Consider the following 23,804-nt stretch of genomic DNA (forward strand, 5'->3'; position numbering starts at 1 on the left):
GGTAAAGATCTTAATATATTATTTTCTTACAGGCGATCAAAAAACGAGAACAACACGAACTCAAAAATGACGACGATATTTTAGAAGACGTTCCTGACGGTAAGTTTAAATTAATAATTCTTCGACTATTCAAAGTAAACAGTACGTATTTGTATAAGACGGATACATTTTACGGTTCTGGGAGTTCAGTATAGCGGAAAAGAAATTCTTTGTCTATGTAAGTTAAAATGGCACATCGTATTACACAAGTTGAGAAGGATATTTAAACAATCCGAGTATAATGGGATTGCAAGCTATGGGGACATAGTGCACGATGTTTCTTAGATAGCAGTTGCGACATTGTTTCACGCGATCGTGACCACATTCGCCCGTAATGATCACGAGCATCGCTTGAAACCCGTCACTCACTAGTAAGTTCATTGCTCGAAATCACGTCGAATTTATTTTTAAAGGAACTGTGAATTGATAACCTTCAGATGTTCTTCTATAAATACATATTATATCTATGAAGCAAAAACCATTTTAAGGCAAGTAATATACTAAAACAAGAGAAAACGTATTAGAAAGAAATCTGAAATATTACTTCGACGAAAATTAAATAGAATAAAAAAATTGCAATAAATAATTAAAGAAAACGACTTCTTATTTGCTTTATTACTCATATGGGAAAACATAACCCGAATTTTCGTTAAGTCCACAATGACTTTCGTTGTACGCAATGTTTGCAGTCGTATAATCAGTATCGCTACGTTATCAGCTTATCTAGCACACTCGACATGCCATTTTGCAACGTATGGCCAGTGTTTCGATCACCTGTGCTGCGTTTAAGCCGAAATCCTGACTAAGAAATATTACAAAAAAATTAAAATTGTCAAACGCTAATAGCGTGACGCGCCGTGTAAACTATGCAAAAGAAAATTACTATATGTGTTCAATTCGAATTGTGATGTGAAGGCGAGCGATCTTGTTATAATATTTATTGTAAATTAATCGGATATCGATTTTACAAAAATAAGTAAATATTTCGAGTGTTTATTTGGTGAAAGATAGAAAAAGTGTTAACGAGTTTAAAAGTGAATTTTATGTTGTATTTAGTATCAAAAGTTTTATTGAATCACAATAGTATAATTTTGAACAATGAATCATATAATATCATTTGCAAAATTAGTTTTCTGTTAGTGTTTTTGCTAAGAATTTATAAGCACATGTTTTATGTTTGTTCGAAAACATCGTACTAACTGTGGCTCTATTCGATTTGAAGGTCAAGTCTAGCTATTGTAACATTAATATCTTTGTAAATACATCATGTGACTGGCTCGTACAATTTATCGTACTGTTATTGTACTCTTACATGAAAGTCGTGATTTACTTCACTTTTCAATTGTCGGTTTATTCGCTATAATTGATCAAGCGATACTTTCGCCGTGTTCCAGCCACATAATTTCTACATGAATATATTTAATGCTATACTTTCAAAGTAACCTTCACAATACAGAGATAATCTTTGCCATTTTTTTTATTTAATAAAAGAGCCAAATATTGCAAACTAACTCACAGTATTAAACCTTATGATTTACCGCGCCTGTATGAGATAATTTATATCAGTAGATAACTTTTAATGCAGTTTTTTTTAATATATTATATGAGTTTTTATCATTAAAATGTAAAGTGAAACTTCCTTTACTAAGATTTTGAGAAACTCCAGCTTTTCCACGAATTGTGATAAGCTGTTATAAAATTTCTGATAGTTCAATATTTTTTTCATATCAAAGCACGCTCGAAGATATATTTACTTATTATATAATTACTAACAATATGAACTCATACAAATAAGTCGATGAATTAACTTTTATTTGTTAAACTTGCATAGCACATGTTATTGAACTGACGTTATCTTATCGTCTCTAATAATAACGATTCGCCCGAGTGTTATTCTACTAGTGACCAGAAATATTTTACTCCGATCGCATTACTCGAGTGTGTGTTCGTTTCAACTATTCATATTGTCCGAATATTTCTTAAGGCCTTTAAGAAATATTCGGACAATATGAAATTTTCGAGAAAGTTCTTACACTTGTGAAACGTCCAAAATTAGTTTAAAGAGCTAATTTAATTTTGCCGTCAGTTGAATTATTCTCATTTATTTAGCTGTCCCACCCGCCAGGCGTTTAGACAGTACTTTTGTTTAAGACTCTGTTGATGTTTCGAAAAAACTTTTAACCTCAATTAACTCTCACAACGTCGAGCTTGTTCTCAGGCTTGTGGTCATTTAACATGTAACAACAGTTATTAGTTATCTTACACGGGAATAATTGTTTTTATATCGTTAATTCTCTATCGAATGAATTCAGCAATAATATTAATCCATAGTATAAAATTAATTAGATTCATTAACGATTGAGTTTCTAATTCATACTCAGAAAGCCTAATATGGATAAAACGATTTGAAACAGTGATATCAGTAATTTAATTGGATGAATCGTAATCAGTGAAAACAGACACTATGAAAGACAAAAGACTTGAATTAAAGTTAAGTGTACGTGGTGATGGTTCGCTGAGCCGGAACGGTCTCCGGAGTAGCACAAGAAGTAACCGCAGTAATTTGAGTAATAGTAGCTCTGCCTTACCCGTGAGTGAAATATTTGCGACTGATCGTTTCGCAGCACCACAAAACAGAGCTTTTGATATACTCGATAAATATAGAAGACAACCCGTTCAATATGGATATCCGGCGCAAAGTTTACAAGCTCTAAATCATTACGACAACCGACAAAATAACCGCTACGGAATAAATTCACAGCCGAGCTCATATGTGGAATACCCAGATCCATTAAGACAAAATGTGCCCCAATATCCGGTTCCTCGTTATCAGCCAGTCTATATTGACACGGCGAGTCAGATATACGGCACGCTGCCGCGAACTGCGCAGTATAACCGCCGACAGAATGTTCAGAATCCTATTCATTACACGCTTCCGGAAAGAGCTTCATCAAGACGAGTACGCATAAGCGAAAATGAGCCTACTGTTCATGACTATGGTATGTTCTGCGGATGTACAAGTTCTTCTTCCAAACTATATACAATCATGTGGTCTTTATTTATTGTTGTTGTTATCTACAGCATTGGTTTTATGTACATAAAACTGTTTTGCAATACGACAATGATATTAACGTTGATGATGATGAATATTAACGTTTACATATTCATTCATTAGATTTTAACGAGAATCGTTTTACGTCTTAGGTAAAATAATAAATTATATGTCTTTCTCCATCGTTTGTCGTGAAAGTAACTTGAGGTGATAAACATTGGCAGTAATTATTTATTTTATCTATTGAATAAATTAATTCTATCTGACATTTAAGGTTCAATTATGGTAAACACCGGTAGGGATGTTGCAAGTGCTTAGGTTATCTGGCATTTAAAGAGAAATTTGCCTTAGAAAGCTGCTTTGAATAGAAACTATCGACATCGACCTGCAATATATAAGTTATATTCTATAAATTTCTACTTTCAGTTATATGGACTATCATATCCAACGATAGATAGATTTTGAGCGAGATTAAATTTGATTTGTCACAATGGGATTAGTGTTGTTAACATTGATTGATAGGCTGGTGATGTTTATAAAAAAAAGTCTATGAAATGTTCTACCTTTTATTTATAAGATATTTTGCTTCGAACTGTAGGTTAAAATCTTAATAACACCAATATATAAAAAAAATCCTAATAACCAGATACTTGGCTGAGCAAACACATAATCTAAGACGATTAACTAAATATATGCGATGGACCATTTATAATAATATTATTATATTTGTCACGTAATAAAATAATTTCACGTAATATGACAGTTATATATAACTGCGTGTGTGCGTATGTAGGGCGAGATATAATCGAACCCTCCCGAGGGACGGATAACAATAGCACCAGCTTTCCCCGAGTTTATTGGTGCGGTCTAATGAACCACACAGGCGTCAGGTGCGAACCTTGTTTGTTCGCAGTCCTGTATACGCTTCTCGATTACATACTCACGTAGATAAATTTCTCTCCACGGTGGATAAAGAAGCTTTATTAAGGTTCTGCGCCACAATGGCCGTTACAAAGTCAGTAGTTCGCGGTATCATGTGCTCGATAATGGAATTCACCTTCAAAGCAAGTAAGGCCTGTTCTGTGCACGTCTTCCTGAGGTCAAGTTCGGCATTTATTTATTTTGCTGGTAATTTCCTTCCTGTCTTCATTGACATATTTATTTAAACGTATATTTTTTTTTGGAAATTGATAATATCATATTATTATTTTTGTTATCCCCGATGAGTTATAAATTCTTCTGAATTAAATTGGTACCGACGATTTTTTTATTTTTATATTCAAGCTACTTCTCTGAACCAGATGTTCTGTTATATTGTAGTGTCACTAATTTGAACGTTTTTTTTAAGCATTCAATTACTGCATATACTTTTACGTACAGGTTTTGACGGTCGATAGTGACATTATTTAGGTATGTATATAGGTACTTGAACAGATAACGTTGAAATATTATGTATTAACTCGTTATTGATTATGCTATTACTTGTATATAAAATTTAAGTGATTAATGTGTTTTTCCATTTGATTGCGAATATATTGTTAACTAGGAATTTCTTACTTTGCTGCGTTTTTGAGGCTAATAAAAATATTTACTACCATCACTATTTCTATTTATACAGAAATCGATCTTTTTTTTACAATTAATTATACGTAATTTCTCATTAGCTCTCGTTTTATGTAACGGATGTTATAAAACCTTTTCTATTCTAAAATATTATGTCGTTACTAACATTTATCAGATAGAAAGCACAAAAGCTGTATCCGCGGACGGCTTCCAAGTCGCCTGGATGATAATAAATATAACGGATGAGCTTAGAAGGCGAATACTCTACGTAAAGTTCGTGCGCCGATGCTCGATAGAAAATCAGACGAACACGATCGGTTTCAGTGAACTCGACTCTACTTGAAATAACATTATATTCCGATTTAATTTCAAGTCAGGTTCAAATTTGCCTTTGGGTACATCGCACGAAAGGTCACACACGTAACAGCTTGTGAGACTTAACGTTACTATATATATTAGTAGATACATATGTTGTACAATGTTTGAGATTCAAACTAATTCTCTTTGTATTTTTTGCCAGTCATGAACGATTAGGTACAAAAATGTTTATATATAATCACATTAGCCCTGTCAATCATGTAATATGAACGCGAACACATGATGAATGAATGTCGTAGAGTGTAATTTAGAAGACGTTTCTACGATGATGATGTGTATAAAAAGGTTTTTAGCTGTAATGCAATTACTTTCAATGAAATGTTAAGCGCAACACAGCAGATCACTTCGTAATCTCTAATTCTTGTTTTCCTATTTTCTAAATCTCTTTTGATATATTTAATGCGTCGAGTTGCCTTATCTGAAATATTTATCATTTGCACATCGGTATGTTATCTATAGGAAGTAATCTGAATAGACACATTCACCTTGCCTTTTGTGTCTGAATAGTGCACCTTTCTCTTCTAATTTATTCCGTCTGTCTAAATCAATCTCGTGGTAATAATCCTCAAGCCCTAGCTCGAGTTTCTCTTATTCTGCTTTATGTTGGACGTTAACGAAACCGCATTATACGATAGATATAATAAACTGAGGACTGCACTTGGTTGCGGTTAACATCCGCGCTGCGGCCATAGATCTTGAAAGCGAACCTGTGAAATGAACTATTGAAGCGCGTCCTCTGTATGATATCCGATTAACAAAACCGATAAACAAACGGTTGTATTCGTTTGACTGCAAAGGAATATTGTTGATTTAAAATATCAAACAAGTTGAAGATTTATTAGTAATATTTTAAATGTACTTTTGGAATGTTTATTATATATTTTTTGCAAAATAACATTTAAATTTATTTAAATCCGTTGGAATGATGATGTCGTGACAAACAAACGGGCCGCTGTGACGGTAAAATCGATTATTTTAAATAATAAATTTCATATATAATGTGTAAAGTAAACAATATATTATGATATTTTAACTCAACCGTTAACATTGTTATTCTACACGATGTGATAAATAATTTCAATAAAACGGTTAGTTTACTGTTTCCACGTCTCCACCTACGGAAGGTATCCTCGTTTGCACAAAAATCTCCATTAGCTTGCATCATTGTGACCGTTATTTAAACCGTAAAATAAATACTACCGTAAATTCTTCCTCTTGAAAGCGACCTAATGTTATACAAGGAAGCGGATTTCAGAATTCATTATGCACGACGCGTGCTGTATCTAATTGACATGATTACATATTTTAATTAAAACCCATATTTTGGAATCGGTAGATATGCAATCTATTTTAATAAATAAGATTCAAATATTCTCCCTTAATTAGCATAATCTGTGTCCGTTCTACAGACACGAGAAATTTATTGTCGATGAATAAACGATTTAAAAATAAATAATAGATAGATCTTTTCTTTTTATTTCTTAACAAGATAGTTTTGAATTAAAATGCTTTTCATAATAAAACGATTTACTAGATTAAGTATCAGCTAGCTCTAATATGGAAAGCTCAGAGCTCCTGTCTGGTTTTAATAATCAGCTTTTATACTGAAAGCAATATCCTGGTAGTCATCGTAGTTTCTAATTTTCTCTGGCTCGTAGCAAATTGTTAGCACCGCTTGTTAGTTGTCGACTTAAGATAATTCTAGATATTAACTTAACAAGACATCATAAAATGAGCATTGAAAACACTAAAACGGCAGCATTAAAAAATATTGTTTTTTATCATGAAAATAAGTTTTACAAGTTTTTATTTATTCACATTTTAGTATTTAAGAGTAATCTGCAGCTGAATACTAGTTCCGGCCAATCGCATCGAAAAATATGTTGTTTTTACTTATTAAATTTGCGATAACTTTCAATTTTTATGTGTCTTTGTCGTATTGTCGTTTTAATTAGATCTTTTTGTGGAAGTTATTATGAATATTAAATTAAGTTTCAAGTACTCAAATTTCCGTTTCCGCTGATATATTTCTTATGTACGACATAAAACCTGTGTTATAAATCTTGCATCTGTAATCAATTTTACGCAGTAAGAGGCTTATCTATGACTTCCTTTTTACGAAATAAAAGAAAAACAACAAAAAAAAAATTGAATCTATTAAAAGTTTAAACATTTAGCTGGTTTAGTAGTTGAATAACCTTTGTCGTATACTACGAAGTCTCAAAACCATTTGTATATGTATTTCTTCGATCAAAAGACACTTATGAATTAATTTTAAACATTTAGATTGATTGATATTGGTTGTAGCGGAAATCTCAAATCAAGCGTTCTTAGTTCTTTTATAAATTCAATTTGGTATCCGCCATAGTAAAATCCGGTAAAAAAATAGTTGCTTATCAATACAATTTCATATCGTAATATTTATCAGATTGTATTGTTGTTATTGAAATTCTATTTAAAATGTAATTACAAAGTTCGATGGAAAAATCGAAAGTGTTCTTTAGTGTTGAAGAGATCAATCCGTTGTAGATAGATAAATTATCTGAGGGTAAAAAATAAGGAGTCGGTATACGCCAGGTTGTTACTTTCTATTTTTAATCTAACGGAGAGGTCGCGGGCGCCGGCGCCACAGCCTCTACATCTCGCTGTTGCAGCGCGCGCATTCCGTCAACGCATGCGCCCCGGGCTGCGCGTACGCATGCGTCCTTTTATATTTTATTTAGGTCATATAAGTGTGTGTGTTTGAAATATACAAGGCAATTGTATATACAGTACAGTTTTATTTATAAAAAAAATACATAAAAAAAGCGATATAACTTTTTTGTTACGGACTGACTTTTGTTATTTTAATAATGAATTTTGACAAGGACCGATACGGAATGCACGAGGGTGCTGCACCTTATTGATATGCAATATTAGCCTTTGTTTATTGCGAACTTAAATTAATCTAGTTATTTACTAGGAAACGATACTCACGAAGTAAGTCCTTCATAGAGTGGAAATATGGGGGTAATAAGGAGGAAGAAACGTAAGTTATTTTTTAATATCTTAAAAGAAATATTTTTAATGTAATTCATATGGAATATCTAGTTCGTTTTTAAACAGAGTTTATACAATAAAAACTAATAACATTTTTGTGTAGTTAATCGTGAATTTTAATATTACCGTATAATGTTATGTTTATGTTTTCATAACAAAGAAAACACAAATATAAAGTAAATCCTTAATGAATATTATATGTAGCTAATATAATAATAAAGAAAATTATTAACCTGTCTATGTTCTAGTTTTAGCATTTTCCATCAGTACCACTAACTATAGTGTTGGTTTGCGTAATATTACATTTAAGCCGAATAAAGACACAAGCTACACATTTTATATAAAATATTTAATAGTGGTTACACAGGATAATTTTAAATGGTCTACCGCTTTTGTTCAATAGGCCGTACGTAATACGTTTAATGGGCGTCGAGAATAATGTTATTTTAGTGTGAAGGTGAAACTGTATGGGTTTGTTTGCGATGCGGTCATCTTTAGGTAGGACCAAAAGCTACTTGAACATTGCGTAAATGTTTGTTGATATTTAATTAAACCTTAGTTAATATTGTATTATACTTTAAAGGCTATGTATGTCAAACTGTTTCGTTGTGGTACTTCTGTTTGTCAATGTTAGAAAAAGTTAAATTTGCTTATATTATTCTTTCTAGTTTATGCATACAAAGTTGAGTAATTATTGTCTTTTTTAATGAATTATTTCGTTGTCTAAGCTACCTTAATCTAAACTTTGCATTAACTTCCGTAATAAACCGAATGATTTTGAAATTGTAAGCGGTGTTTTCATTTGTTTTTAAATGTTATCCTATACTAAAAAATATAGTTTACAATTGGTTTGTTCCTATTATATCTCATTCTGTTAAAACGACTTTGAAATGTATTTTGACGCCATACCGATATTTGATTTCGTGGTAAATAATAAATAAACAGACCTTGAGTGTTCACTTCTAGTGTTTACATTTTTTATTTTTAATTATTTACGAACTTCAATTGACAGTTATATGAATATCACGAAATGTTAAAACAAATAAAATTAAGCTTTACACTTATTGAAAGATACCTTGAAATATATTAATTATTACATTATATTCAACATACAAAGTATATTTAATAAAAACAAGCATATGTTTAAATATATTTTTATCAATTTATGAAATGAACCGTAATCTTACATTCATTTCATCTTTAAATAAAATAAGTTGGCTTTAATAAATAATTATATACGTTATGACTGTTATCAGAGCGGAAATTAATGTATTAAAAACAATATGAACACAACTTTAAAAATAGGTGCGGTAGATATGTTAGGATAATAATCAAATAATAATAATAAAAAATAAATTCTTTAAATTCTTTTATAGCATACGTATTTCGGACGATGACTCACGAGTCACCGTTTAGATGGTCTTTGACTAAATAAAAAAACGCAAAGGTGTTTCAAACATACATAATATGTTTACACATATGTCTTTACTGTGTACAAGGTATATGATTCGTGTATCGGAAGACACCTGCTTGATATTCTTTGCATTCGCAAAGTAACGTGAGTAACATTATATATGTATATGTTCTTGCGTGTTTTGTAATGAAAATGTAATAAAAGATAAGTTCGTTCTCAATGTTCAAATGTATTATACATGCAATAATTGTATTAAGAAAGCCTTTTTTTGACATTGACACAAAAATACGTGGTAGTGTATCTAGTATCAATTGAAAACCAATTGCGATAATATTGCGATTTTGCTCGGTGGAATCTATTTTTTAACCGGTGATAGCTTAACGTTTCATTATTCTTACAAAATGAGTAACAAACCGATAAATCAGTATAATTTAATAAAGATTGATTTCGATATTTGATTGTATTATGTATTCATAGCTGTTACGTTTGAGTATATGTTAATTATTTAACCACACATTCATTTTATCAATACATCATGTAATCATTTAACCTTCATTAATATCAACGAATACTACCTCCATGCTTTTTATCATCTATATAGTATTTTATCGAATAATGTATTTTATTTATCAGCCTTATTTATTTAGTAAATTAACCACGAGTTTAAAATCATTGATACGATATATATAAATTAATATGTTATTTGTTTTGATAAGAATTAATATTTTGTGATAATTAAACGAAACTACAGTAATTTGTTGTTACGTAAAATGATTACCGTGAGTTATTTAAAAAGATATATGTTGGTGGCTTCTGTAAGCATTTGGAGACCTACAAGTCAATTTAAAAAAACTCCTGGACCGCTATATCTCCGACCATCTCTCACACAGTCTATGTCAGACCTGAAATTATCAACTAAATTCATATGAAAGTACCCTATCGATTGGATCAGTAGTGTAAGCATGAAATCGTACCTGTTTATATTATTATCATTGTCGCTTTCGTTGAATCTCTCAAAGAGATCTATAGGTAAACGGTAAATGTATTTGTGTAATATTACAAATTATATTTTTTATTTAACTTTGAAGTCACTTACTTTAAGATCATGTCTATCATAGCCATTCGATACCGCTAAAGCGATTTGCAATTTATCATTGTTATATGAATGTAGTATGGAATAGTTCTGACTTTCACCTGTCTATTAAATTATTATTTAAGTTAAATTACTGCTATTCCTTGAAAAGAGCGTTTCCCAATGAAATGAGACTACTGGCTGATAAACGATAGTCACGAATCCCTCTATTAACTATCACGACTCGTTTCTGGAATACAATAGAAGCGCTGTTACTCGATTTAGGTTATGGGAGGGGTGAAAGTATTGAGACTGATTGGCCATTGTAGTACACTCAGGACGCGGATGCGACGATGATTCTGGATCATGATTTCACTACGCCAGCGTCATTTATCTTGTCGTACTGATTGCCGTGCGAACTCTACGAAAGCTTTGCTCATTTATTATTCAATTCAGCAACGTCTGTATCGGATATGAGAATAGGAGAAACTGCAATTGTATTCGAAGCGGACCTATAAAACATTTTCAGTTCCATGGTCTTTGTGGTGTTTTATCTATAGCAATAAATCGTATTATAGTTTAAAGCTAAAGTATATCGCTTATTCGAAAGGCTAACGTCATTACTGTTATTAAACGTATGTGATCCTGATACTGTGTAGCTTAACCTTGCAAATTATAAATAATCTGGTGCATATTTGCGATGCATTGTTCGTTATATTGTCACGGGAATTACAGTTGCTCCTGTGGCGGATCGTTTGTAACGCCCACGATTAATTATCGAGGGATCTAACCCAGTCTATTAATTACAGTGGTACTAATTATTTTATATGCCCATAATTACATTATGTTTTTATTATAACAATGTGAAAGGTGTACAGATTTTTCCAATAAATAACTCTTTCGTGTATTTAAAGCTACGATATGTTTTTGCTTGTTGCTAATCTATCAAAGTAATAGCAGCAACTCTTACTATTTGATGAATCTATGCAATTGCAGGAAAAAGTTTTCTTTATAATTGTCTATGAACGGCAATTTTCACAACTTTTCCTCATACTTATTTCATGTGTACTGCCTTTACGTACATAATTTTTTTTATTCGAATCTGTTCATTAATATCTTCATATAAGAAATAATAATTGACTGTATTTGCATAAGATATGGGTAATCCGTTGTATTAAACAAGGTTATCGATAATTTCTTATGTACAGTTTTAATTAGATCTATTTGACTAAATGCTTATTTAATAGTCAGTTCACGTTTTTATGTTAAGTCTTTATTATAGCGAATGAATACATGTAACGCTTACGACTTAGCTAAATAAACACAATATGAAACTTGTAACTACTGCGTTTTATCTTTTCCATATCTACATGTAGTAGGAGGAAAAGAAAATCAGTTATCTTATTGAAATAAATGGTTATTCGAGCGATCCGCATTAGCTGCGGAATTTGTAGTTTATTGTTTGTTAGCTTTCTCTTCGAATAAACAATTTTCGTTGGTTCTAGAAATAACAATATTAAGTTTTCGTTTCGATCAATAATATGATCGAATACTTCTAACTCTCCAATTATATAATCGTTTCGCAGTAGATATTTATAATGTTTTTATCACGTTTTGTTATTTTTTCTTTTTTTTATATATGCTGAAATAAATTAATCCATCTGTATTATAGACGTGAAGTTAAATATCTTCAACTACCATAAATACTTTCAATATTTCGTTGTAGAATTGTTTTTGGTAATAAAATCAATTGTATGTCATATATATATGTGAAATAACAGTCTGCATTACATTTTAACAAAGAAAGTTTTTCATTTTGAATTCCCAGGTGAATCGGTATCCGAACGTGCTGACAGCGAAGCACGGATAGTTAACGATCAACGATGTATAGAAGTACGCATTGCTCGCGCTGCGGGCGGCCTCGGTCTCAGCATTGCGGGCGGACGAGGTTCTACGCCGTATATTGGCGATGATGACGGCATCTTCATTTCTCGAGTTACACCTAATGGACCAGCGTACCTAGCGGGGCTTAGGGTAAGAACACTTGAAGCCATATAAGTATTGTTCGAGTGATTTATTTATAATCACTATGCAGTATGCATTTTTTTTTAATTCAAATAGTAATTTTACTGGTAATTAAATAAGTAATAAGGGAAAAGTAACGGTTTAGAAATGAAACAACATTGCATTTTCTTTATTCTCAGGTGGGAGACAAAGTGTTATCGGTTAACGGTACTTCGGTGATCGAGGTTGATCATTATTATGCGGTAGAAGTACTAAAGGCGAGTGGTTCGACTCTCACCCTCGTTGTGACCAGGGATTCGCCGACGTCAACGAGGTGATTTTATATTATTGAAAATAAGGCAAATGCGTAAATAACATACGATGGTCTTTTTAATTTACATATATTGCCAACATGCTGCCAAGTATGGGATGTAAGTTACGTCATTTGCGCTCAATTATCCTGTACTCATGCCCTTCATAATGGAAAATATCAATACACAAGACAGTGGTTAGGCCTAACGCTTAACCACGTTCTAGTAGAGTAGGTTACTAAAAGTTGGCATTAGGTTACATTATTATATTTGTATGTATGTATATTGAGGTATTTAATTTGTGAAGATGAATAACTATTGAGTTTTTTGTCGGTTCCTCTTAGTGAAATATAATGCCGAACCACTGATAGCTACTCATAGTGATATACATCAAATACAATCGTGTAACATCAAGACCACCGGTTTAGAGAATATTTTGATTATATATGTATAATATTAATATATTCTATTTTCCGCGGTAGGTAATCCAACCGTTTATTCCCGTATTGTTGGAGTTATCGAGATGAATAAAATGTCATTGAGCACGTTAAATAAAAATATATATTATATATTTTTAGAACTCACAGCCGAGCAGCGAGTGGGGCGAGCCATCACTCTGTATCAAGTACTACTGATACTGTATCTACATTAGAAAATGGACAGGTAATTTTATCTATATCGTGGTATTACATTATAATACTCAGAGATAGTGGAAATTCTTTTAAGATTATATTTTTGTCGTTTCTGCCTCGATGTTTGTGGGAGATCAATTTTTAAAACGAAGCGAGAAATAAGAATGGTTTTGATAGAAAATAAATGATCTTTTTCTTCTTTTGTATTATTTAAATAAAAATATAATCAGCTGCCAAATAGTTATATAACTTATATTTTCCATAGACATTGCCCTCACAAGAGGTGTTAGTTACTTTGATGTTGTCAATATGCTGTGCTAAGGGACCATTCATTTATTACGTAACACTATTTTCGCTAGTTTTTGACCCCCTCCCCCCATAATATAAGAAAAAATAAGAACCGGCCGATGCCCTCCCTCCCGGTTTAATATTTGTTACGTAAGAATCTAAAGGAGAAACCACAAGACTAAGAAAACGTAAGACATGGTCGACGCCCCTCCCCCCCTAAATCGTCTTAAATTAATGGTCCCTAACCATGAGATATAAGCTGTTATTTCTGTTTCAAATATTTCTTAAGATACCAACCGGCCGAGGCATTCTGAGCAAACCGCTCATCATCAGCAACCAGTACGCGCAGGAGTTCGAGCCCGAGCACAAGGAGCCGCTGCACAACCAGACCACGCCCACTAACACCGTGAGCTACTCGCCGTCGCCCACGCAGCCGCCGTCCTACCAGCGCCTGCAGGCGTCGCCGCCGCCGCCCACGCAGCCCTACGTGCCGCCCGGTCAGCCTATGACAAATCTCATTTTTTTTAAACAACACTACGACAATACCTTTATGAGAATTTGCTTGGGTCGTTGGTAGAGTTTGGACCTGATTCGGATTGAATGAATTGAAGGATTTTCTAACACTGATATGATGATGTTATGTGGGTGCGTTGCAAAAGTGCTAATATTGTCTGAATTTAAAGTTATAGATGTTATGTTTTTTGATAAAAACACGATTATTTTTTAAAGTCGTTATAATCGGAACGATAAATATTATGTGAAATATTGCATTGCTTATCTTATCCTGTTGTCACGATGTAGGTACATTAAGTGAGTAAAAATAAATATGATACTTTTTAATCTTTATCTGGGATTAATGAATGAAATAAATATTTGTTATCATAACAGTATGTTGCAACTTTGAAATAAGAAAAGATACAAAAATAGGAAAAACATGTCCAAAATTTTATTAAGCTTAAAATAGTTACATTGATTGTTATGAATTGAATTATTAGGATACTATAAAATTAAATCATCAAACATCAACAAGTTATGTTTCTAAACAAACAGTGTATAAATAATTTAATTTTGCAGTTTATCAACAAAAAGTTCTCGTCCATACGACTCTCATACGAGACGGCTCGGGCCTAGGGTTCAGCATAGCCGGCGGGAAGGGCTCCCCCCCGTACAGGGAGGACAGCGATGCCATCTACGTGTCCCGGATTTCACCACAGGGGGCCGCCGCCAAGGACGGCAAAATGTTAGTCGGGGACAAAGTCATCTCGGTGAGAATATTTACAGAAATATATTTTCTTTACGTTAATAACTGCAACTAAATCTTTTCATGAACTTTAAATTACTTGTTTAAAAATATGTTAATCTGCATTTTGACGTACAGTGCTTACATACAAAATAGCAAAATGATTTGTGCTATGATGGCATTAATCCCCTGTAAATTGTCTTCTCCTATTTTTTTCATATAATGCTCAGATTTAAAAGTCAATTGCAAATTAAATATTTCAGATCAACGGTGTTGATATGGAAAATGCTCCTCATGAAACCGCCGTCTCGCTGCTAACTGGCCACGAACGATTTGTGAGACTTGTCCTTCAGCGGACAATCACACCAGAACAAGGTACATAATATCATGATTTTTTTTTATAGAATGTATTGCTTAAGATTGGTGTAGCGCCTGCTTATTTTAATGCAAAATAAATAAAAATTTTTAATAATCCGAAGTAATACAATTGTTTTAATAATTATTACATTAAATTGTTATATATTTATAATTTATCAAATCTACTAAAAAAATAGATTAAAATTTGAGGTAATTCTCGTATAGGCGAATTGCTCCCGCGGAAATCCACATCAGACGAAGTGAGAGAGCACAAGACGAGCCTGCCGAATGTGAACGTCACCACGACACAGAAACCCACCTCTAACCATGTTCCGACCATGATCGGAAATCACACCGCACCGCAAGTGACCACGCATGTTATGTCGCAACCGCAAGCGCATACGCAAATTCTATCACAACCACAACCGCAACCGCAACCGCAACCGCACTTTCAACAACAACCACAAACACAAACAACCTTTGCACCGACAACAGCACCACCTCAACCGGCTCCGCGGAAACTGAATCAGACCAACGGAACGGTAAGGTTTTTGAATTAGCTTTTTAGTTGTCCTATTGTGGTAACGTACTCTTGGTTGTTTTTATTATTTTATGAGCTTTTGTCCCCCGTATTATGTATCCCCGTTTATAGTGCTTGGTTTAAGTTAAGTTTTTTTTACGATATTAGTTTTGGTATTGCCGAAGCTTATACTTGTACCACGCTTGAAGTAGCGTAGCGCTCGAGGTATTTAATTGACGATTGTTGACTTCAGGCGGGCACGAAACCGGCAACTAACAGTACGAGCACGCCTCTAACTCCCGGCGCCAATAAATTGCACGGCTCTAACGACGACGTATTCGACGACATTCAGGTAAGAAGCGACCTCCCGCCGCCGTACATATTTCGCAGGTGATGGGTACAAAACAGATTAACACGTTCACATCCATTCGCTTGTACCATAGCTTACCTCATATCTCCCGTATACTCTCATGTCACGCCATCCCCTCACGACTCGGCGGCCGGCCCGGCGGTCGCGCCGGATATCCCGACCGCGGCCTCTCGAAATATAGAGCTCATATTTCGAGAGCGCTGGCAGCGGGATACCCGGCGCGAGCGTCGGCCGCCGCCGGGCGCCGCCGATGCGATGTGAACGTGTGGCACGCGCAGCCGGCGCGGGCGATGACGAGCGAGGAGTTCCAAGCGATGATCCCGGCGCACTTCCTGGGCGGGGCGCGCGCCGCGTCGCCCGTGGAGCGCGGCGTGCGCGTCACCGTGCAGCGCGCCGCGCCGCCCGCGCTGCCGCCGCCGCCCGCCGCGCTCGGCCGCGTCACCGAGACCATCACCAAGTCCACCTTCACCGAGACCACGGTCACGCGCGTCACCGACAACCACCTCGTCGAGCCGCTCATCATCGAAGTAAGACGCGACTGCGGTACCGTTTGTATCTAGTGTATGCGACTCTTTGCAGATATGAAACGAGGAGAGTGGGGTTGCGTTTCATTTTGTTCAATTTAAGTCTTTAAAGAATTAAAAGCTATTGGTTTACAATATCATTTATCTAACAAGAAAAGAGAGTCGATGAAATATATAGTCTCATTTTATGTTAGTATGCTTTGCGCTCAGTTTTTGTAGAATTAGCATTCGAGTTTGTGCTCCGTTTTTCTGCTAGTTTAGATACATATCCAGTAAAAAAAATATATCTATATAATATTTTTATAACAATTACTGTACATAATGAGTGAGGTTCAGTACCCTATTCTTTTATTATTTCATTCAAATTTTCTTAATTTAAAATCATATTATCTTAATAAAGTTATGAGCTTCATTTCAATTTACATATAAATCCAAAAAACTTAGCTTAATTTCTGATTACGCAGTATCGAACCTGATCTTGTACCTACAAGACCTTACCCTTAATTACCATGAAAATTAAATAATCAACAGTTTTATCAAATTGTGATTTCTCAAACCGTGACTGACTGTGACTACATTAATTTATTTTTATTCACGTAATGATTGAAACCGCTGCATCTAGCAATAAATGAAAATTTATCGAAAGTATATCTAAATTATAGTCGACGAACTCAAACAAATTAATTTGGAAGCGTTTAATCCATTCCGATGCTAGGAGGAGAAGAGTAAAGATAAATACACAACTTTGACCTTGAATTGAATGACGTTTGAGTTTAATTAGATTTAGTAACGAATTACATATTTTATTGGTTTTTATTACCTTTAATATAAACATATGTGTTATTTGGACAATAAGTAAATTAACAAAATTAAACACAAACAGATTCTGATTCAGAATTTTAATGGGTCAGGCGTCGCTAAATCGAATATACTATCGAGTTGTTTCATTTCCTTGTTCTATTACAATCACTTATAGGAGATTTTGTTACGTCTATATTTTTTTTATATAGTGACATATAGATACGTACTAGTAACCGTTACTTTATTGGATTGATTTATGTTACTTGTTTATATATTTGAGAATAAATTTACATTATAAATTAAAAAATGATATAAATTTCAAATATCAAAAATATTATTTTTTGGAACGTATTGGCTTAGTAATCAGTCTTGATTGAGATCTAATTAGCCTGTAGCAGTAATAGTAAATTATATAATACGTTTAATTTTTTTTTAACGAACGATATGACATTTTCTACGGGAATTGGATACATGCTTACAAAAAAATCATTAAACTGAAATTGTAAGACACATAATTAAAATTATAAACCTCATATAGTATATAATTATTGTTATATGAGGTTTACCCCGTTGTTTATAAGGGTTCCGATTTGGAAAGTATTTTAAAATTTCAGAAAAAAACAGAACTTAAAAAATAAAAAGTAAAATCAATGGAATATAATGAAGAGTATAGCTGAACTTTATTTTAAATATTTCGTCCACATTACACAATTTTTATCATTCTGTGGGTTATGGTTGAGATCATTTATACCAGTTGTTATATTAAATACTAGTTTTGGCCTACGTGTTAGGGGGCCGTCAAAGGTTTTAGGTATAAAAGTTTAAAATAAAATTTCATTGAAATCGGTTTGGTAATTTAACTGTGAGAGCGTAACAGACAGACAGAACTACACTCGCCTTTTTATAACATTATATAAAATATAGCGAATTAATACTTAATATAATTCATGACAATAAATGAAAATGTATGATCAAGTTAATTCAATCGAGATTTTATGATGACCAAACATAATAAGCTATAAGTATAAACACAAAATACCTTGGATGGTCCAATGGTTACACATGAATTTTAACCGAAGGGTGCTGTGTTACCCCGGCAAGCACCACTCAGTTTCATTTAATTCATTTGATATGAAGCGATACATAATATTATATTGATCACCTGAGCACATTAAGTTTTCTTCGGTAAAAAAATCATCATCAGGAATCCCGTATTGTAGCAACATTTAAGTTTAAAACCTCCTACTTAAGAATAAGATATTGCCCAATTTTAGGATCACGTGTTATTATTATACACAGATTTTGATATACATTCTTATCTTTATCTTTCTTCAATGGATGAGTCACTGTAATAACTAACCTAGCTAATATAAATAGTTTTTTTTTAATTAACTGAGCTAATGGTTATTCATAATTTTGTACAATTACATATACCCTTAAAAAGGTACTATCTTTGTCATTGCTCACATGCAATGAGAGTAAGTATTATTATATCATACACCGAGTACTAATTCACCAGTAGTTAAATACAAGCATTTCTTAAAAATAAAAGTAACTAATTAATAAAATTATTTAATTAGGAATACGAGCAGAGGACTTTCTCATAGAAACACACTCAAACACACACATTAGCTAGGTGATCTGACTTAACGATATTTGCAGGTATTTTGATTAGCACTTAGCAAACAATTTTACATATAAATTGTAGATTTTCGAGTTATTTAAATGGATAAACATTGTCACTGTATAAACAAAAAAAAGTCCAAATGGTTTTCTTATACGAAGATTTCTCTAAAGCGGTTAAATAAGTGAGAAGTGGTTGGTACCAGTTAGATAATTTGTGAATTGTTGATTTGCTGCATATCGAATTCACAAATCGGTCGGTCCATTTGAATGAAATAATGTGAAATTCGAATAAAGCTGACCGCTGATGTTGTTACTACACTATACAGATAAATAAAATTGTTTATTTCTTAAAATTATAAAATGATAGAATTTATTCAAATTTGGATTGTTAAAAAGTTTAATTTGTTCATATTTGGAAAACAAGTAAATAATAAAATGAAGATCATAAGGTAGTATACTATAGAGTATACTCTATTCCAAAAATAAGAGGAAAAAAGTAAAATATACAACATTTGACAGCAAATTGATACGATATCATTGGTCGAGAGCTTGATTAATCTATGATATTCAGTATGGATTTGCGAAAAAAGGCGTTTTGAACGCTGCCGAAACTGTTATCGGAATTTAGGAAGTATAAGTATCGTAATTAAAGTGGATATAAGTAGTTAAGTGAGAGATATCTTAATCATAAACTCTTAGTCGTGCACAATATTGCTGAGTTATTAATAAATTACGTGAAATACGTAAATTTAAGGTTTGTTTATCTTTATTCCTACTTCGATTGGAATAGGCTACAGGTATTTGTATGAGATATGAATATTATTTTTTAAGACATTTGATAAAGCTAAACGTTTCCGTCAAACTAAGTCGAAGGAAATAGCGTAATAAACAAATAGTTTTTTCAATATTATAGCTATCTTTATTGTTCTGATCTAGTAAATCTTATCACTAAAATAATTTTTCACACTAACAAACGAGTAATGTCTCGTGAGTCTTCGAAGCGAGTTTGTCGATGCCACTACTGGACAAGAGTCAAATCCCATCGTGTTTGCGCGCGGAATAATAAAATTTACTCATTTAGTAACAATGCAATGACTTTTATTTAAAATTTCACATAAGTTTATATAAATGTTTTAGTAACATTTGTAGGATAGAGAAGGCATATCTTTCAAAATTTTGAATAGTAGTAGGAAAAATGGACGGTAAAATATGTAACTTGACTTACTTGACTATTATGTGAAATAAACAATGGAATATTTATGAAATGTATAAGTACTACTTATATTTAAAAGAAACATAAACAAGTCAAAATTTCTTTTATTTTCGGTCGATAAGGTTAAAACTTTCACTTTCACGTGAAATAAATAAAATTAAACGCGAAATAGTAAACAACTCCGGCTGTAGTTTTTTGTTTGCCTAGTTATCGTAACTTAACGGAAAGCGAGCTACTTTCCGCGTAAGTTCGATTTCGATGTTAACAATAAATTAAATTTCTAAAACAAGTCTGGTTTAACCTTTATCGAGACGATAACATATACACAACTACAAAAAAAATGCTTTTTGGCTTTGTAATAGAATCTGCAGGAGTGTCACCCATAATTTATCGGTACCGTTTCGTTGTTACAGGACGTCACACTAGTAAAAGAAGGAGGCTCCCTCGGGTTCAGTATAATCGGAGGAACGGATCACTCCTGCGTGCCCTTCGGTGGAAAAGAACCCGGAATATTCATATCTCACGTGAGTATCACGTCGACGAAGTTCATGCGAGTGCGAGGAACGGCCGACTCTCACTCCCGCGGTCGCGCAGGTCGTGCCCGGCGGCGTGGCGGCGCGCTCGGGCAAGCTGCGCATGGGCGACCGCCTCGTGAAGGTGAACGGCGCCGAGCTGCCGGGCGCCACGCACCGCGACGCCGTGCAGCTGCTGCTGCAGCCCGGCCCCACGCTCACGCTGTCCGTGCGCCACGACCCGCTGCCGCCCGCCTTCCAGGTCAGTGCCCCCGCGCCCCCCGTGACACAGGATTCGCCGACTTTCATTACCATTACCTCCGATGTTCTAGAAGATTCGATTAAATTGTCTTTCGAGTTTTCGAGTCTCAATTAGATACTTGTTTGTATATTTTTAGTAACTTGTGAGTTGGAAAAACTATTTAGAAGGCGTCATTATAATCTTATAGACATTTTTACTGAAATGTAGTTATTAAATTTGTAATTAAATTGTAACCGTTGCGACACACGAGAGAACGAACCTAATACTAATTTATTTTTTACTTGGCGATCCTGTGTCATTCGTGCAGTAAGTTGTGTTATATTAATGATTGTAAAATGAGTGACAGAAAGCTTTATTTATTTGTGAGTTTAAACAGTCGCATTGCAAGTTATTTAGAATGCCATGTCATTTTATACGAACATATTACGTTGTAACGACATACACTTACAAATCGTACCATGTGCATGATTGCAAGTAACCGGATTCATTAAAAAAGTGATAACGTATATTTACATGAGTATGTTATAATGTAGTACACAACGCTTACGTAGTTTTTGGCAACATGCGAGTAAGATATGCATATAGAGCTTAACACGTATATACAGAAAGACTTATTGAAAACTGTCGCTTAATACTTGTAAGATTATTTAGAACTAAGAGGATTGAAATTGATGAATTGTCATATTTTTGTTATAAAATACATAACCTTGTTCTTTTCCACACGTGCGCACTACGGCCAACACAACACAAATACAGGGTCTCTATCAAGTTGAGATTGTTAATGCAACTGTAAGTGAGAACGTAACATGAACTCGACAGTCTGTGTGTTTATCAAATTATTTTGTCAAAATTCCTCCCCTCCCAGTACCATCGAGTGCTCGACCGTCGTCGTAATATTATGCTTCACTCTATTAGAGCGTGACTATAATCCTGAAATATTTTAATGCTAAATTATTTACTTTACAAAAAATATATTTTACCTTTAAGCACCCGGATCCTTTTTGAGGCTTTCTCTTTTAAATTTTTATGTTTTACTTTTTAGAGACCTTATAGTGTATAAATGTTATGTTATTTTTCTAAATATACAAATGTGTGCAGTTATATGTGTACATGTTTACATGCTTGTGTTAGCTTTGCATGATGTGTGAGTAAGTCGTTTTGATAGCATAGCTATTTATTTTATGCGGATTACAAAATTATAATTTGTGAATACCGATGCATTCCAGACAATAATGTTTATTATTTATTTAATGATATTCTAGAAGCTTAATAAGAATTATGTATAATATTTAATATCCCTTATTTTAGGATGAAACATTAACTTATAATCTGGTTTTCTAGGAGCTAACAATAATTAAGCAAGAGGGAGAAAAACTCGGCATGCATATTAAGGGTGGTCTAAACGGTCAACGTGGCAACCCTAACGATCCTAACGACGAAGGAGTTTTCATATCGAAAATAAATAGCGGCGGCGCTGCTAGAAGGGATGGCAGGCTGAAGGTAATATTTATTACATTAAATTATTACGTATGTCACAAGTATATATATTTTATTATTTCAATAATGTTTACAAACAGAATGATAACATTTTACAAAGTATTCTCATCTTTAATTATACAAAAGTAACAGCCTCGTTTGGAGCATATTTCATCACGTTACTCGACTCGAACTTACATCTTCAGACGTATCCAAGTCGGTCGCTCCTATTAATCGGTCCGACTCGTATCGGACTACAATCGATAAAAATGCACCAGAGGCTTTCAAAGACCCATAGTAAGGAAGTGTTTACGGGCGGCCAGGTGGGCATGCGGCTGCTGGAGGTGAACGGCGTGTCGCTGCTGGGCGCCACGCACGCGGAGGCCGTGAACGCGCTGCGCTCGGCCACGCACGCGCCGCTGCACCTCGTCGTGTGCCACGGGTACTCGCGCCCCGAGAAGTACACCGTACGTATCCCACTGCGAGCCCTACGTCTACTTTACTCATTAGCGGCTTCTGATAGATTTTCAAATTGCAGTCTAAAAAATTTTTACCCTAGGTAGGGCTTGAAAAGAGTAGCAATATTTTTAGTCCTGTCATTTAAACGATACGCTTAGATGAGATATTGTTTACGGTAGTACCTGCCCTATTATTAAATATTATGACAATTAGCTGCAAAAAGTTATATTCTAATGTAAGACTTCAAAAAGTCTTATGTTACTGTTTTTTTTATGTATAAATTGAATGCTGTATACTTTACGTTATATATTAGTTAGTAGAAACAGCAATGACAAAAAATATTATTAAATTAAGAAGAAATAAGATTTTTATTATTATTCTATATTAAAAAACACGTATGTAAGACCTTTACTGCTGAAAGTAACGAACACATCCTCATAAAGGCAAAGATTTCAGTGATACATTAGAACATGTAAGATTGGCATATTTTTAAAAGGTACCTTTTACGACAGTAACTTTATTAATATTAAATCAACAATGCGACATGCTTTGTATTGCACTGTTGATAAAATCAGGAACGCATTTTAAGGTGACGAATTTATTTTATATGATATCTAGTTATTTAAGTCATAATCTAAGTCACTTGAATTTA

General features: G+C 33.7%; 1 protein-coding gene across 18 annotated transcripts in view; it reads left to right on the top strand.

Annotated features, from left to right (window-relative positions):
* LOC113392984 (protein lap4-like) overlaps positions 1-23,804 on the top strand; it is a 64,454-nt gene that overhangs the window by 29,735 nt on the left and 10,915 nt on the right. For 15 of the 18 annotated variants that reach the window (XM_026629641.2, XM_064216426.1, XM_026629648.2 and 12 more), the window contains 14 exons: positions 33-99; positions 12,386-12,591; positions 12,762-12,895; positions 13,451-13,535; positions 14,082-14,289; positions 14,867-15,057; positions 15,296-15,407; positions 15,615-15,931; positions 16,163-16,261; positions 16,558-16,806; positions 20,857-20,967; positions 21,038-21,217; positions 22,559-22,717; positions 23,017-23,160. In XM_026629641.2, the coding sequence (XP_026485426.2) occupies positions 33-99; positions 12,386-12,591; positions 12,762-12,895; positions 13,451-13,535; positions 14,082-14,289; positions 14,867-15,057; positions 15,296-15,407; positions 15,615-15,931; positions 16,163-16,261; positions 16,558-16,806; positions 20,857-20,967; positions 21,038-21,217; positions 22,559-22,717; positions 23,017-23,160 (2,262 nt within the window). The remainder of the gene's footprint in view (positions 1-32; positions 100-12,385; positions 12,592-12,761; positions 12,896-13,450; positions 13,536-14,081; positions 14,290-14,866; positions 15,058-15,295; positions 15,408-15,614; positions 15,932-16,162; positions 16,262-16,557; positions 16,807-20,856; positions 20,968-21,037; positions 21,218-22,558; positions 22,718-23,016; positions 23,161-23,804) is intronic. The other 3 variants (XM_064216429.1, XM_026629650.2, XM_064216431.1) reach the window with 3 other exon arrangements.

The sequence above is a fragment of the Vanessa tameamea genome, chromosome 12 (genome assembly GCF_037043105.1).
Source record: "Vanessa tameamea isolate UH-Manoa-2023 chromosome 12, ilVanTame1 primary haplotype, whole genome shotgun sequence".
Lineage (NCBI taxonomy): Eukaryota > Metazoa > Arthropoda > Insecta > Lepidoptera > Nymphalidae > Vanessa > Vanessa tameamea.